Source organism: Oreochromis niloticus, linkage group LG7, assembly GCF_001858045.2.
Source record: "Oreochromis niloticus isolate F11D_XX linkage group LG7, O_niloticus_UMD_NMBU, whole genome shotgun sequence".
Classification (NCBI taxonomy): Eukaryota; Metazoa; Chordata; class Actinopteri; order Cichliformes; family Cichlidae; genus Oreochromis; species Oreochromis niloticus.
In genome coordinates this window covers 26237799-26255164 of record NC_031972.2, presented here as the reverse complement: position 1 = coordinate 26255164, position 17366 = coordinate 26237799, and the positions used below count along the sequence as shown (strand labels likewise).

General features: G+C 41.1%; 1 protein-coding gene across 4 annotated transcripts in view; it reads right to left on the bottom strand.

Annotated features, from left to right (window-relative positions):
- LOC100711105 (ankyrin-1) overlaps window positions 1-17013 on the bottom strand; it is an 80259-nt gene extending 63246 nt beyond the window's left edge. For all 4 annotated transcript variants that reach the window (XM_025909339.1, XM_025909340.1, XM_025909342.1 and 1 more), the window contains exon 1: window positions 16190-17013. In XM_025909339.1, coding sequence (XP_025765124.1) covers window positions 16190-16315 — 126 coding nt within the window. In that variant the 5' untranslated portion in view covers window positions 16316-17013. The remainder of the gene's footprint in view (window positions 1-16189) is intronic.
- Window positions 17014-17366: the final 353 nt, after the last annotated feature.

Here is a 17366-nt window from a genome sequence, read left to right as displayed (position 1 = left end):
ATTAACAGTTTAGAAAAGACCCTGAAACCATGTTAAAATTATGAGAGACAAGACATTAGGGAAAGTATGACTGCTATGTCATCATTTGTGTCATTTGTGAGATTTCTTGCAATAAAGATGACAGTTTTGAGCAGAAATATATTAAAAGTATGAAAAGCAAAGTCTTCCCAAGCTTTATTATTGGGTCAAGATACAAGTTACTGCTTTCATTATTTCAGAAGTTAAACTAACAGAGTAGATTTGTCTGCACTTGTTTCTAAACCAGAAATATATCCAGTTTACACTAACATATACAGCAGCCACAGGGAGATGTGTAAACTGATATAAGTATTATAATGCTTTATTTACAGTAGCAAGGGTTGTTTTGTCTTTATTGCCAGTGGGTGATGCAAATTACAGTGTAATCAATCACTTTAGACTTTTTGCACGCTCCATGCTGTGTGTGCCCTCTGAATGCCATTGGCGAAGAAGAAGCCTCAGTTAAACTGTAATTTTAATGTATGTTATGTGCATATTTAAAGGCCTGTGAGTTTTTCCTCTCACCTTGGCCTTCCCCATGGGATCGCTGATGTAGAGCCAGCAACACACACCCTGTCACCCTGTCCATCCGTCATACAGGCTTAAAACAGCTGAGTCAGTCTTGCTGCTTCATTACAATCAGGCCACGATCCACAAATATTTTAGCCTGTGCGCATTTTTGTGAGTCATAGATGCAAGATGGAGCACAACAGTGTCAAAAGTGTGTGTTTGAGGGAGGGAGGAAATCAATAATTGAGGGGAATATTGCTGCATCATAACGAGTAATATTCGGTTGTTTGGTCTGCTACTAAACCCTCCAGAGGAAGTTCAGAAAGAAGGGGGCAAATTCCAATATCCAGATCTTCCATTCAACATTATAGGGTCATACACACGGAGGTAGTGAGAGAGGCAACATAACTGCTAAAGGGACAGGCACAAAGGCAAACCACCCAAAACAATCAAGCAGGTCATTCATAATAAGAGCTAATTAGAAACAAAAGGAAACAAGAAATGCACAAGGGAAAAATATTAAAGCGAAAGAACATCTGCAGAGAACACTGGGAAAAAGCTGGAATGCTTGACTACAGGGAATAGCAAGACAGCCTGGCAGGGATCAAGGGAATTGCATGTATACACACAAACATGCACACACAGTTGAGTAATTAGTCGATTGGACACAGGTGTGGCAGAAAGTGGAAGAAATGAAGCAAAAAGGAGGAAGTAGTGCAAAATAAAGTGAGACAAAGAATGTGATTAAAAAGAAAATGACAATCAATCAATTCTCCATCAAGTCACAGGTGCCCACTTAACAACTTAACAGCTCAAAAAACAAAACACATGCTAGTGCAACATCAGATTAAATACGAATTTATTAAGTTGGATGTGATGCATCGTTCCTGAGGACACTGCTTAAAAATTATTATGTTATGAGAATTATAATATCATTTTCAAATAGATAAGCAGACGCAACTATATGAATTATATTTAGATTATACATTTCTGTGTAATTTATTTATTTATGTATTTATTTAAGCTGAGCATTTAGGGAGTAAACCCCCCCCCCACTGTCAATATACTGCATATAGGCTAATATTATTCTTTATGTGCATGCATATAGAAAGAGTATGCTCAAGGTATGCTGAGGGGGAAAGGGGTGGGGTCATTTTTTTTTTTTACCTTCCAGCAATGTAAATGAAGAACCAGTTAGCAAATTATCATGAAAATGCTGCCTTACTCTACATCACCATCCCCTTAAACAGTCTCAAGAGTACTGTAAATAGTGGAGTCAGAGCTGCTATGATCTAGATATGTGATGGCACAATACGTGACTTATTTCAAGCCTCTTTTGCTGAAATTTTAATATTAGCACATATGTATAGCAACATATTTGTCCACAATGTCCACAAGGCTGCAGGTCCTGATGGCATCCCTGGGCGTGTTCTCAGAGCGTGTTCTGGGGAGCTTGCAGGAGTGCTCACAGACATATTCAACCTGTCCTTGGCCCACGCTGTGGTACCGGCCTGCTTCAAATCCACCTCCATCGTCCCGATACCCAAAAACTCCAACCCATCTAGCCTCAATGACTACCGCCCAGTAGCCCTCACCCCCATCATCACTAAGTGCTTAGAGCAGCTGGTCTTAGCACACTTCAAATCCTGTCTCCCCCCCACCCTGGACCCCCACCAATTTGCATACCACCAGAACAGGAGCACAGAGGATGCAGTCTCCATCGCACTGCACTCTGTCCTCTCACACCTGGACAACAACAACACCTACGCCAGAATGCTGTTTATAGACTTCAGTTCAGCATTCAATACAATCCACCCCTCACAACTCATCAGGAAACTGACAGACCTGGGCATCAGTTCCCTCATCTGCAAATGGTTATTGGACTTCCTGACCAACCGCCCTCAACATGTCCGACTGGATAACCGCTGCTCATCAACAATCACAATGAACACCGGTGTACCACAAGGCTGTGTGATGAGCCCTTTCCTCTACTCCCTCTTCACCCACGACTGCAGACCTGCTGATGGTTCTAACACCATCATTAAGTTTGCAGATGACACCACGGTGATTGGCCTCATCAACGACAACGATGAGACCGCCTACAGGGAGGAGGTGGATCGTCTGGCTGAGTGGTGCGACACAAACAACCTGCTGCTTAACACTGAGAAGACTAAGGAGCTCATCGTGGACTACAGGAGGAATGCTGACCCACATCCACCCATCCACATTAAGGGGACGGCTGTGGAGCGTGTGAGCAGCTTCAAGTTCCTGGGAGTCCACATCTCCGAGGATCTCATCTGGACGACCAACTGCTCCAAGCTGGTCAAGAAGGCTCACCAGCGCCTCTTCTTCTTGAGGACTCTGAGGAAGAACCACCTGTCCTCAGACATCCTGGTGAACTTCTATCGCTGCACCATCGAGAGCATCCTGACCAACTGTATAACAGTCTGGTACGGGAACTGCTCTGCCTCGGACCAGAAGGCGTTGCAGAGGGTCGTGAAAACTGCCCAGCGCATCGCCGGAGCACCACTTCCTGCCATAAAGGACATCTACAGGAAGCGGTGTCTGAAAAGGGCTGGGAAAATCATCAGAGACCCCAGTCACCCATCACATGGACTCTTCACCCTCCTGCCCTCTGGGAGGCGCTACAGGAGCCTCCGGACTAAGACCACCAGGTACCGGAACAGCTTCTTCCCCACAGCTGTCAGACTCCTGAACTCTGCCTCCTGACATCTGACCCACGTTAAACTCATGGACTGAACATACACACACCCACAACCACTAGCACTTTATCACTATCACAATTATCCTAACTGCACTACTGTATAGTTCTGTGTAAATATCATTCTGTACATATGATAATTTTTAATCCTACAACTGTTTATAACTTGCATAGTTCACATTTCTGTATAACTGTATATCTCAGATTTCTGTATAGTTTTTATTTCATATTTATATCGTGTTCATAGCCTGTACATAGCTTGTACTCACTACAGCCTGTACATACTTATAGTTATAGAATATTCATAACATACTTCACACTGTGTACATTATAACATACACATTTATATGTGTATTACAGTGTACATGTGTATTTATACTTACACATCTCTATTATTGCTAATATATATTGTAATATATCTATATCACGGCTAAAGCACTTTCTGGATGGATGCAAACTGAATTTCGTTGCCCTGTACCTGTGCATGTGCAATGACAATAAAGTTGAATTCTATTCTATTCTATTCTATTCTATTCTATTCTATATTTGTCATCTACTACAATTGTCATTTTGGTCAGGCTTTACGAGTTCTTCTTTGGCTTTCCGGTTATTTTGTAAACAGTAAAAGCGAAAGGTTGAAGGATTGAAATAGACAAAATAATAACCACTGCAGTGCCTTCATAGAGATTTCTGTCTATTCATCCATTCCTGCTCACTCGATGCTAGGAAATCATATTTAATGACTCACAGGCTGTTCTGGCACAGGACCGTGTTAACATTTATTTATTTAGTGTTCTCATCCTCGATCCCAGACTGCTAATGGATACTTTTCTTATGGATGCGCAACCTTGTTGTTCACTAGAGTTGCCATAACAGGCAGCACAGATGTCAGTGCTTTCACATGATAAATAAATTATAAGGTTGACTATTTGTATTGTAAGCAGTAATTGTGGCATTTTCTAGCATTTGATTTTGCTGGACTTTTTTATGGGAGCATTGGTTGAGACACAAAATATTCCGAATGTTGTAGGAAGTGGAAATGACATGAGGAGAGTCTGTTTAGCTGACAGCAGCATGTAGGGGATTCCAGAGAGAGAGCGGTTTCTGAATTTTAGATATAAACAAAATACAAACATTTGCCAGACTTTTGGGGAGGAAGACTACAGGAAGTGGATGAACTCTGTTTTACAAAGACATCTTGCTTTCACTGCCATGTGTGTGCACTTTACTTTGATATACTCTATATTCTTTACTGACTTACAGTAATATTTCCAAGGAGCAAAACATTCTTTTTAAAGTGGTCTTGAGCCATTGTTTATAATCATGAAACACAATCAGTCATGGACTGGACTCCACAGAGCCCGAGCCTGAAAGCAGTATAGCATCATCTTGACAGAGAACAGAATCAAAGGCAGCCAACATCCAAAGAAGAGTTTTGAATGTCTGGAGAACTATTCCTGAAAACTACTTAAAGAAATTACAAGAAAACCGCCTAAGCGAGTTGAGGCTGTGCTGAAGAATAACAGTGCTCATACCAGACTTTCAATCTTGTCAGAATTGTAAAAACTCTGTTTTGGCCTTACCATGTTTGGACGTTTCAATAAATCACTGAACCTATTTCCCATTTGCCCAACAAAATAAAAAAGAAATGAGATGTGGCTCAAGATTTTTGTACTGTATCTGGGTTGTTTCTCTGTTAGCTTTATATTTTGAAATTTGAGCAATAAATGACTGGAATTTAAGATTAGAGGCACAACAAAATCTAATCACACAGATGAGAGGATAAAAGGTGCAATATTATCAGCCCTGTTTTTTGTTGTCTATAGTGACTTCTGTAGTCAAGTTATGCAACAAAAATTTGTCTACTTAGCTTTACGGTTAAAGTCATTCATTTCACTGTATATTCTTATTTTCAATCATTGAAAACTACAGAAGAAAATCAGGAGTAAGCGTTCTAAAAGACAACCAAGAACACAGCTATGAGACAGGATAGAAGAGGGTGGCAAAGTCATAGATGGAGAGAGAGCTAGAGGAGAAGGTGAACAGGATAAGATGGAAAGTTGTAGAGAAACAGATGCAACATGAAGCAAGCAAGAATAAGCAGAGAAACCGAAAGATATCTAACGCAGGAAAACACTGATGAACAGATGGATGAACGAACAGTTGCTACAGTTCCCCTCCTCCCATCTAGAGTTTAAAATTGAATTAGCAATGAAGTATTTATACAAATGCGGTGTGGGTTTTCCAACTCAATGCCTTTGTACAGCAGACAGCGGAGGATAGTGCAGGGAAACAAAGAGCAGTGTTGATAAGTCTCCTATGTCCATATTAGGGACTTGATGATACGTTTAAAGTCAGAAAGACAGGATTCCTCACTGGGGGAGAGGAAGAAAAAAAGAATTATAGCTCTAGAGGGGAAAATGGCTGAGGGCTGACAAGGATTTAAAGCTGACTGTGGAGAAACACTCTCAGTTTGCTTCTAGCTGTCTCCCCCAGCTATCTCCTTCCCAGCCCAGCTGCCATCAGTGGGTGCTGATGCAAGCTCTCTGATCAGAGAGTGTGAAGTGATATCAGTGAATGAATGGCAGCTGGTTCTGTCAGGGATGCACTGGAAACTGCTGATGTAATATTTCAGCTCTTTTTCTGGTAGTTTCACACCTTGAAAACCAATATTGTTTACAGTAAGTAAACCTGTTTTTAATGTGTTCAGGAGTGCTGCCCACCAGCCATGATTGGTTGTTGACTGATGAGGCTGAAGAGAGAGGAGCCATTCCACCTGACATCAGACAGCAATCCCAGAGACACATGACACCCCTTCTCATCATGCACACACACACCACACGAACACACAAAGCAATTACGCCACCACCACAAATTCCCCCTTAAATTGATGTGAAAAAAGCATTTGCTCATTCCATTTGGAATGATGTGTTTTTAACCATACACGAAATACAGCTGGTGCCCCAAAACAGCATGAATTGTTTTGGTTACTTCAAAGATCTACTTCAAAGAAAATAATGTGACCATAGACAGCAAGATGTCTTGAAAAGCTTTGGCAATGACCTAAAATCTTCTGTTTTTATAACAGGTGCAGTTAAAACATCTCTGTTTCAAATCTCCATATTTTCTCTCCTTTTCCGTCTTCATTTATTTATTTGTACTATTTGTATTTATATGTTCTATTTCTATTGTATATATTAATCGGCATCTATGGGTGAACTGCAAAGAAAGAATTTCATTGCACAGAGAAATGCCTTTTCTCTTGTGACACATGACAATACACACTCTGAATCTTGATTCTTGAAAACATGGTAGATTAACACTTGGCTACTTTTAATGTCTATGTTATTGGGTGTGTACATCCATTGTTTCTTATTAGATTCATTATTTATCAGTTCTAGCTTTGCTCATTGCCTTAATCCCATCCACATAAAACCCACTACTTTTTTCACCACCTTTCAAATGTCAAGCAGTTTCATTCCACTTTGGTAGCTGCTTCAATCACTCGCGACAAAGTTGAGGAACATTTAACTGGTGGTCCGATGCTTTGCATCACTAAGGCTTTTTTCATCTTTACACTGCTATAAGTGTCCACCTTGTCCACCATGAACCATTCTCCGTGGTCTCTTATGGTTATATCGGTGGTAGTCTCTTCCTGTGTTCAAACCTTAAAATCATTCTCACAACAGTTTGGAGCTTGTGAGAAATGTACATTTGCACAAGAATTTTAAATATATAATCGTAATTACGTGACGCATAAGAAATACTGAAAATATTTCCACCATCATCACTATATACAGTTCTTTCTTTCTGATCAAGCATTATGTGCATTATCTAGCATGTGCACTGTAAAATGTCTTTAGGTCAGCGAAGGAAAGTGATGGAGTCAGGGCGTGCCTGAGAGTGGCTGCTTCAGTGCATTAGTGGGCTCCTGCAAGCCACATGATCCACGTAGACCTTCAGGAGCAGTAATTCCATTACATAATGCCCAGCTACAGCTCTAAGTGTGTGTGAATGTGCACGTGTGTGTGTCTGTGTGTGAGAGCCAGTTTGTGTGGCATTGTGCCACTCTGCATCACTTTCACTTTTCCTCTAATAATTCTTTGTAATTGGCTGTCCTCACACGATTTCACTAATGAACTATGATGATGATAAATGTATCAAGAGCATTAGGTATGCATGTAGGTAGGTCAGCTGTAACAATTAGATCAGTAGATGTTGTATTGTATATTTTAGATGTAACTTTTGATTTAAACTAGAAGTTAGTGGAATGCAAGTCTTGTTTCATAAAAAATCTGGACGCCCACAGCTCTTTAACTCATGCTATTGATTTAATTTAGTGAGTTCAGTTGTGCTGTGAGTTGAAATTATAATCATCACACATCCTAGTGCAGCCAGGACCAAATACAGCCAGTTTGGGAGAAAAAATCGATCAACAAGGTTTTTTACCCCCAGGATTTTGTGTTTATAGGGTAAGAAGTTAGATTTCCCATCACCAACCAAAGCATGTCCTCATCCATCACCTCATCTCTTCATCATCCCACCACATGCAGTGTCACACCTTAATCACTATGGCAACATCCATCACTTCTGACTGCTGGTAGGATGACCTCAGGGTCACATTAAATTTTGCCAAAAGATCTACAGCTGTTACCCCTCGCACTGCATACTTCACATTTGGTGGCCTTGCTAACTATGATGATGGATGCGCTGATTAATAGATTCAGGCCGGCAGATGAGCTGTGACACTTGAGGGATTCACACAAAACAAGACTACGGATTGATCAACACAATGCCAAAATGCAACTGGCCATACCTTTAACTGCAATGTGGCAACTGTGTTATGATACTTTTTTTCCTATTCATGCACTTAAGCCATAAATTCATAAATCCAAGTACCTGAATTCAAAGTAAACAGCCACTGAAGATTCACAGTACTTGAGCAAAATGATTCTGATATTTATCAAAGGTGTCTGACAAGGAGTACTCATCTAAAATCACTTTGATCTCCAGATCAAAATACGTGCCAGTCAAACTGAGTACAAGATAAGCCCTCAGAGAGATCCGATAAATATCGGCCATCATGCTTCTGTTCTGGAATCATGCGTGTTTTTTGAGCAGGTATGCATCTGGGGTAACATCAGACACAGTACTGAGCAGGTGCTCAGAACACGGTAGAGGTGTGCAGATAGATGGGTAGCTGGTCTCAGATGCAGTGTAATCCTAGGCTGCCTGGTAAATATAGCCTGCGGATGCTTAGGGCTGGGCAGAGTGCTGCTTTGCTCTGCTCTGCTTGACCTTGGCTTATCCTGCCTTCCCATTTCTCAAAGGGGATAGAAAGGCGTCAGACCACTAGGGATAGGACAAAATATTGATACAACAATCCATAGCATCAGTTCACTGACACCAGATATCTATGTTTTTATTAAAACATGCAAGCACTGCAGATTTTCCTGTCGTGTCGACTTGTCCTATTCACTTCATCACTATTGATGGTGGCACTTACCAAAGGAATGAAGATAAAGTCACAAGAAAATGGCTATAGGTTAACTCAATTAAACTTAGTCTCTTCGTGGCAAATTAATTACAATCAATCTACAACTGTGGGGTAGGCTATAACTGTAACTGTACTAACAATGGACTATTTACAGTTTTATGAGATCCAGATATTACTAATGATATGTTATTGATAACTCTGCATCCCTAATGTAGATAAGTGATAAACACAATGGATGGATGGATGTTAGATGTACATTAGTCTCTATGCATGTCTATCGACACAACAACACATGTACTTTGTGCTTTCACATGTGTCATCTTCTGGGCTTCCTGCAGTTTTACTGTAAGTTGTCTGGCCTGAAGTAAATCCATATAAATCAATATGTTCATAGAGTTCAAAGTGGAGTAATGGCTAAGGCCTTTGTGAATGATTTGGTGTGATTAGGCTGCTTTCTTGCAGACTGGATAAAAGCACTTCTCCTGTTCACTGCATTCAACCAAATTTTTTGGCTGGCAAAAAACAGCCAAACAAGGATACATTTTCCCCATCTAAAATATTTGGATGAAATTATTTTTGCAGATGTAAAACTTCTAATTACCAAAGTTAGGCATCACTAAGAAGAATTTCTAGTGTCATTATCCCATGGGTTATCTTGTAAAAATGGAAGAGTGGCAAAGAAAGCGAGTAGAGAGATGGAAGACAGTTTTGGCTAATTAGTGTTGGGTGTCCATAAGGTTACATAAAAGTGAAATGAGATCCCCCGAAGGCCTGACATGTAACACATACACACACACAAACTGTATGTGCTCACATGTGCACACATAAAGCTCTTTTCGAAAACAGGAGTAAAAGGCACACAAAAGACACACAGTGTCCATTAAAAGATCTCTAGATTCATTGTATTAAGTGCAGGCCCGAAGGAAGCAGGGACATGCACAGACCTAAGGAGCTACTAGAGTAAAAGGGTTTCACATAACAGATTGGTTACAGAAAATGAGCAAAAAGTGCAATTTGAAGAAGGACAAGCATTACCATGTACTTCCTAAATTGCATTACTCCACTCTTAGCATTTGTTGTGCTAATAATAAAGGCATATAATTATGTACCCTATTAAAGAATAGGTATATATCATGCACTAAAACTATTAGACGCGTACTAAGCAGGACTTCAAATGTTTGATACTGCAATTCATGAGCTATCCTTTTACCAGTGGCTAGAAATGACTGTATCTTTACCAAGCTTTACTGTGTTTTACTGTGTTCTCCACTTTGGCATGCTTGTATCTCTTTTCCACAGCAAGGCCTAATGTGAAAAATGCCACCTTATGTTCAAGTGTAGAATTTGAGCAACAGTGAGTTAGAAGCCCAGAATTTAAAGAAACAATTTAAAAAAGTAATAAAGAAAAATATAAACAACACAATGCAAAACGCAAAAGAACTAACCTCACAAGTGTGCAATGATCGTGGAAATACAGTCATCTTGTTGATGGCATGATTTAAAGAAAAATCTAATAGGGCACATTTCATGTCTAGATGTAAGATTTCAAGGGTCAAAACTGAATTTTCTGCAAGCAGTCATTTATGTCATAAGAAGATCTACCTTGTAAAACATTCATTTATAATTTAAGATGCTCACATAATGTAATTTGGTTGTATTGAGTCTGTCACACATAATTCAATCATTATTTTTGCAGATAAGATGTGCAGAAATCATTAACAGTCACGGGAGTATTATGAATAGTAAAGAGCACACGATTATTTCAGCTAGGTTAATGTTTTTCCAATCTAATCTGATAAAAGTGTTTTGCATGAACATGTCAACACTTTTCCAATACAATCAAACTAAAATCTGTATTTAGAACATAAAAGCATATTCAGTGATTCAAAGACATTTCTACACTTAGTGTTTAGTTATTTAGTTTCCCGAAATGTAGATGACAGAAGTCTGTTCAAAATCTACTGGGCAGTTGTAACACATGTACCTTAGCCAGCACAGCTACTTCCTTTGGAGACTCCCTAACTGGATTACTGTCCAGTCTGTCCATAGCTGTGATAGGATCTCTGTTGGCACTGTAGTGGATAACCTTTGTGCGAGAGGAGGAATAGGGAGGAGAGATGCCATCCTGCCGAGTTTGATTTACATCGAATGGGGCCAATTAACATCCCAAGAACATTAAGGCCTGCCTGTGCCCGATCTTCCACTCTGTCTCTTTGACTTGATTCCTCATGTCTTCAGAGATTAAAGCAAAAGTGGAAATAAGACAGATACAGATAGTGACATATATTGATGTGGCATGGGTGATTGTTGAGGTGAAGGTGAGAGGGAAAGGCCAAACGGTCTATGAAATCCAGCAGACTACGGTAACACTTATGTTGTACATAGTCTAAAAGAACAGTCAATTCAACCATTTTTGTTCTCTACAAATAATTAAATGCAAATAATGATTCTAAATACTTTTCAACATCTTTCATTTTTAGTTTTAAACAAATTGAAGCACTGTTTTTATATAACTCCTGTAGAAAAGTATTCATAAGAATAGTATTGTAAAGGACCAGGTTTCACTTTTTTGGGGGGGGGTTTTGGCACATCTCCACTACACTACACAATCCTTTGTACACTCTGATTTCCATATGAGGTTTTCACTCACAATGTATGAAACAGCAGAAGTTGTCTTATATTTGACAATAATTATAAATATATTATAGCACCAATAAGGAGGGCATTGCACAAACCTGGAAGGGTTTGTCTGATGTGTTTTATTAAAAGCAATATATAAATGACAACTAAAAGTCTTTGAATTAGGCTTATTCTGCAGTATATAGACAAAAGCATTGAGCCACACCTATTAATTCAGGGGGTTTTTCTGTCCCATTGCTACATTGTTACAATGGAGCACTTAGCCGTGCATTCTATCTTTACAAATATTTTTGAAAGAGCTCACTGAATTTGAGTGTGGAACTATAATAGGATGTCACCAATGCAACAAGTTGATTTATGAGATTTATTCCCTCCTAGATATTCAGTGATTAAGTTTGAAAAAGTATTGTCACAAAGTGGAAGTGTTTAGGGTGTTTAGATGGCAGACCACATAAAGCTAAGAGTGGGTTTGTCAACATCACACATCACAATCATTCCTCAGTTCTTACACTCCTCACATCACTAAGAGCACCTCTATTGAGTTGGGCTAGTTAGCTACTGCTAGTTACCTCTTTTGCCTGTCGACTCAAAAAGAGTTTACGATTACCAGTGGTGTAGTCCACATGTGGACTAATTTCCATGTTTCCATTCATTTTTTTAAAATCTGCATTTAGATATGAGTACCAAACCAAAGCAAGTGAAGAAGAAATCTTCTATTCACCCATGTCCTTACGGAAGTGGTTTCTCTTTGCATGACGAAGACCAGCACGAAGCATGTCCTATCTGCTTGGGGACTGTCCATGCTAGGAGAGCACTGACTAAGCCAGAAACCTGTGTTTTCTTGCCAGCATTCAACACTAGAAAAACAAGTGATGTTTGTGGAAAAGGACCAGAAAAGACTGATATTGAACAGCATGACCTTCTCCTAGTAAGGAGTGTCCATTCAATGAAGCCAAGACTAGTTGGGCTTACCACCTGGAGTATGTTGATGCTCATTGTTGCTTGTGAAGTCACTGGCTAGCTACAGCTTGAGCTGTTTCACCATACAGCCAAGAAGCTGCGGCTAGAATCCTGTACTGGTTCAGAAAAAAACCACCTGCCCATATTCCCGGATTTTGTCTGTGAGCTAACAGCTTCATGAAGCAAACCACTGTCTACCTGCATCACTGTGAACAGCTATGGACAGTTTCTGGAGCTGGGCAATGCAGAGAAGGCTGGCTTAGTTAATCCACTATCTAAACCTTTCCGGGAACCACACTTGACTGCTCATCTGGCCCCATCTCACCATGGTGTAATTGGCCTCTTAATTCTTCTAAGCACAGCAGATTCGCTGTATCTCAGCTTTATGGATATCAGATTTATCGGGCTTATCACCTTGCAATGCAGCTGGTGGAGTTCAAGTCACTGGTTCACTTTGACAGCCCTCTGGCACCTCTCCTTAATGACATCAGAGGAACCATGTGTTGCATTCTCTGTGGGCCCTGCTGTACAGCAGTACCCCTGTGCCCTTTGAGCCTCTCTCATATCCTGGATAGAAAAAGGACCGTCTGCTTGGATCAATCGGTGTCTGCTGAGGGTTTATGTGTGCCATCACTTGTTGCCATTCTGTTATCTATCCCCAAGAGAGCATGGCAGGTGAGAGCCCAGTCTCAAAGTTGAGTTCCGCACCAACTGGTATGGAGCAAAGTGCAAAGAAATGAGATACCTAGGAGTAGGAAGCCTCAGTCCTTCTAGCTGTGGAGCTGGGACACATCTCTCATCTGTTACCAACCAAGACGCACCACCTAAGTTCTGTTCAGGTTGTCAGTCCAAGAAGGTGCAGCACTTTCCAAATGCAGTCTGGTCCAAACATAGTGTGATTGCCTAAAGTCCTAGGGCTTCATGCAGTAGAAAACTGTATGGTCATAAATAGTAAACCTTTTAGCAATGTTACCAGAACTGACATGTTCTCCTATTCCAGTCCTCTATTGCAGATCTTTTTGACATTCCTTGGGAGCTGTTAGATCTTCTTTCTTTTTTAATAATTAAAGTATAGTTGGTCAGTCATATTGACCTTGACAGGTTGATGCCAGGTGTAAATCCTCTGGCCAAGAATTCTTTTGAAAGGGGTCCACCACCTGAGATCTGTAGTTAGGCATCACCAGCATCACCTCATGAGATTTGGCTTTGGTGCTGCAGACCCTTTGTTCCCCCCCCCAAATTATAGATATGAAGCTTCTTTCATATAAGACTATTGTTTCTCAGGTTAGTTTCTACAAAATGAGTGAGTGACCTTCATACATTGTCAATCCTTTTGCAGACCGTTCTCTTGTGTTGGCCTCATGGTCAATATGCTCAAATGAGGGATTTTTATTCCTTCAGATTATTACTACAATTTATAGTTACAGTTACTTCTGAGTTTTTGCTTCCCCCTCCTTTTGCATCTGAGGAGCTGCATTCCCTGTGCCTGGAGCGTGTACTATGTACCTAAATTCACCGCACTCAGAATGTGTGTTTATGTGACCAGTTGTTTGTCTGCCTTGCTAATCCCACCAAAGGTAAAGCTCTCTGTCTGAACAGAGGGTCTCCCACAGGCTAGTGGAGGCTATGTTCCTAGCTTACAGCAACAAAGCTCTCTCTTTGCCTCAGACTGTAAGAACACATTTCATCAAGGGAATGAGAACCTCATGGGTACTATTTAAAGGGGTGTCTGTAAATGATATATGCTTTGGCTAGCTGATCATCGCCACACACTCTGGTGGCTCATTATGTCCTTCCCGCTGGGTCTTCTATGGACTAGGGTGCCGGTGGACCAGCCCCAGTTTGGTGGCTGTTCTGTAGGGTGTGTATATGTATGTCCTATACTGTATGTGTATTACTATATGTAGAATAGAATAATTCTTTAATTGTCCCAAAAGGGGAAACGTGTGAAACCAAACAAAGTATTATGACTTTAACTTTTATTCCCTGAAGGAGAGGCCTGAGGTAAAACACCAAGCTGGAGTGTCATTTTGCAAAACAATCCATATGTTTATCTTATGTAAGTACATTTATATAGGTTGTCACTATATCACATAAATTGACACCGCAACACATCACCATATTTATGCCATTTACCCATTCCAATATTCATCCAATACCTTTAAGAAAAACTAAACCAGCAAAATAAGCTAATCATACGATTAAAATATTTTGTACAGCTTCAGAAACTGAACATATTTCCATTCAGAAGAATCAGTTTCATACTTAAAAGAATATTAAATAATTGTATTATCTAACATTGTGTTTCTGTCTGTCTGACAAATCGATTTTCCCTGCTTCACACTCTGTCTCTCACATACACACACACAACACACAGCTCTTGTGCAGTGAATACGGAGTGATCGTGGCTCAAGAGTTGGGAGTTCGCCTTGTAATCGGAAGGTTGCCGGTTCGAACCCCGGCTTGGACAGTCTTGGTCGTTGTGTCCTTGGGCAAGACACTTCACCCGTTGCCTACTGGTGGTGGTCAGAGGGCCCGGTGGTGCCAGTGTCTGGCAGCCTCGCCTCTGTCAGTGCGCCCCAGGGTGGCTGTGGCTACAACGTAGCTTGCCATCACCTGTGTGTGAATGTGTGGATGACTGGATGTGTAAAGCGCTTTGGGGTCCTTAGGGACTAGCAAAGCGCTATACAAATACAGGCCATTTACGCAAAGACCTGTACATTTTCCAGCAACTTTACATTACAGAAATATTGAAAGAGGGAGAGAAAACTTGCATACTGCATAATATTAAATACGAAGGCTATGATCATGGAATAATGTTATCAGATGTAGAAATGGATAGAAATATTTTTTTAATCATTCAATAAACACCTCTAAAATGTAATATGTGTTTCCATAAATCATTTCACCGCTGCCAAGCATGAGTGCAAGGAGGCACAACCCCAATAAAATCTGCACCCAGTGGCACAGCGAGAGCGGGAGAGTCCAGGAGAGAAGTGAAAGGGGGTGAATGAGTGCTCTCGTGCCTACAGGATGATATTCTGTGTGCACACTTTGTCACACAAAAAATATTCATTTTCTAAACCAAAAATATTACTTGCTGAAAATTTTTACAAATAATCATCCCTATCAATCTCTCCTTTGAACACTACACAGAGCACAAACATGCCCCAAAAGATACACAGATGCATTAAAATTGCATCTATTATTAGAGTGTACCTCCATTTTCCCCCTCCATTTTACATTTCCTCCAATGAAAAAAAAACAAAAAAACTGTAATATGGGGGAAGACACCAAATCTAAAGAGAGAGCAGAGAGAGTAGAGCAAGCAAACCATGTAAGTGGTGACAAAAATCTGCATTAAAATATAAGCTTGGGGAGTACCCTTAACTTGCATTTCCTTCAAATACATATAGTCCACACGCTGTAAGGCTGAAATCCCCTAAAACGCATGTCGTGAAAGAAAAACAAAAAGACAGCTCGTGTTATTTGACCGGCAGCGCATATTATTCACACCTCTAGTGGCATAACAGTCATCGTAAGCCTAATTTTCTTTCCCCATGGTTAAATATCTGACAGAGCGGACACAACCTGTACCAGAGCATATGTGCCTGACTGGCTAGCCTACACTCACACACACACACACACATACACACACAGGCACACGTACCAGCTGAGGCCATAAGACCAACTGTGTAATTATACATGTGTAATTGCATCCTAACCAATCAAGCACAGTGAGAGAGAGAGACTGCTGGAGATAGAGAAAGGCAGATGGAGGAGGAAAGATGGATGTAAGAATAACTGCCATTTCCCCTGTCTCTTGAGATAATCAGCCATACCTTGCGCCTGCGGTCCCTGGATCGATTCCTCTTTTTTATCTTTTCCTCCTCCTTCTCTCTCTGCTCCTGGGCGGCGGCCTCCGCAAGGTCCTTGGTCTTGCGGAGCTGCTTGGCGGCTTGCGCCATGGTGCCGCTGCTACTGTTGCTGCTGCTCCAGTCACGGTCACTCCAGCCCTCCTCCTGTTTGCACTACCACCAGTCGTCCCGGTTTCCTCTTCCTGTGTCCCTCTGTCCCCTGAGCCCCGTCACTTACTACCTCTTCTCTGGTGGCCACCACGACATGTGTGTGTATGAGGCAAGCACGAGGAGCGCCTGTGTCCAAATATTTGTGTGTGTGTGTGTATGTCTTGTGGCTGTTGATGGTAGAGCAGCCACAAGACAGCCTCCAGCAGCCACAAAGAAAGATGCTACGGCTAGTGGTGCTGATGTTGCTGCTTATGCCGCGGCTGCTACTCATCCAGTCTGCTAGCACTGCACTGAATTGCCTCCCCTCCCCCTTTCTTTCTCTCCTACCTTCCTCCCTTCTCTCCTCTCTCCTCCCTCTGCTTGCAGAGACCAGTCACGCAGTTCTGTGTACAGCACTGTAGGGATCCTGCTGCAGAGCTCCCTCGTTTTATCTGTCAGATGTCCTCCTCTTCCTGCTGCTCTGCATCTTTCTCCAGTTTTCTTCTCTGTTAAAGGCTTTTCTTTTTCAGAATAGCTGTTGTTGCTTAAGTGAGGTACAAAAGATGAGGGCGCTAAAGCTGCTGAATGCCTTCAAATTATTTTTTTCTTACGTCTTTCTTCTCTCTCTCTGCCAATAGCTTTTCTATGGCACCTCCCTCCTGGAAACAGACAGAGAAGAAGAACAGAAGTGAGAAAAATGGGAGCTTGTGAAACAGAAACGGGTTTCTAATATGCAGCATCTAAATGCTTTTACGATGAGTCTTTGCACAGCTTGGCCAAAAGTCGATTTTAAGGTGGCATGGAAACAGTGTGCCGTGTGATAAGTATTAGACCTGCCTGTTTCTCTCATGTTTTGTCAGAAGCAGAACAGAAGAAAAGCATCAACGATGTGAACGCCTCATAAAAACTGCATGCTCCTCTCCCTTCCCCTTCATTCCACCACTTTTCCTTTTTCCATCAAATCAAGAGGGAATGCACAGATGTTTGGTGCAAACAACAACATTACCATTCA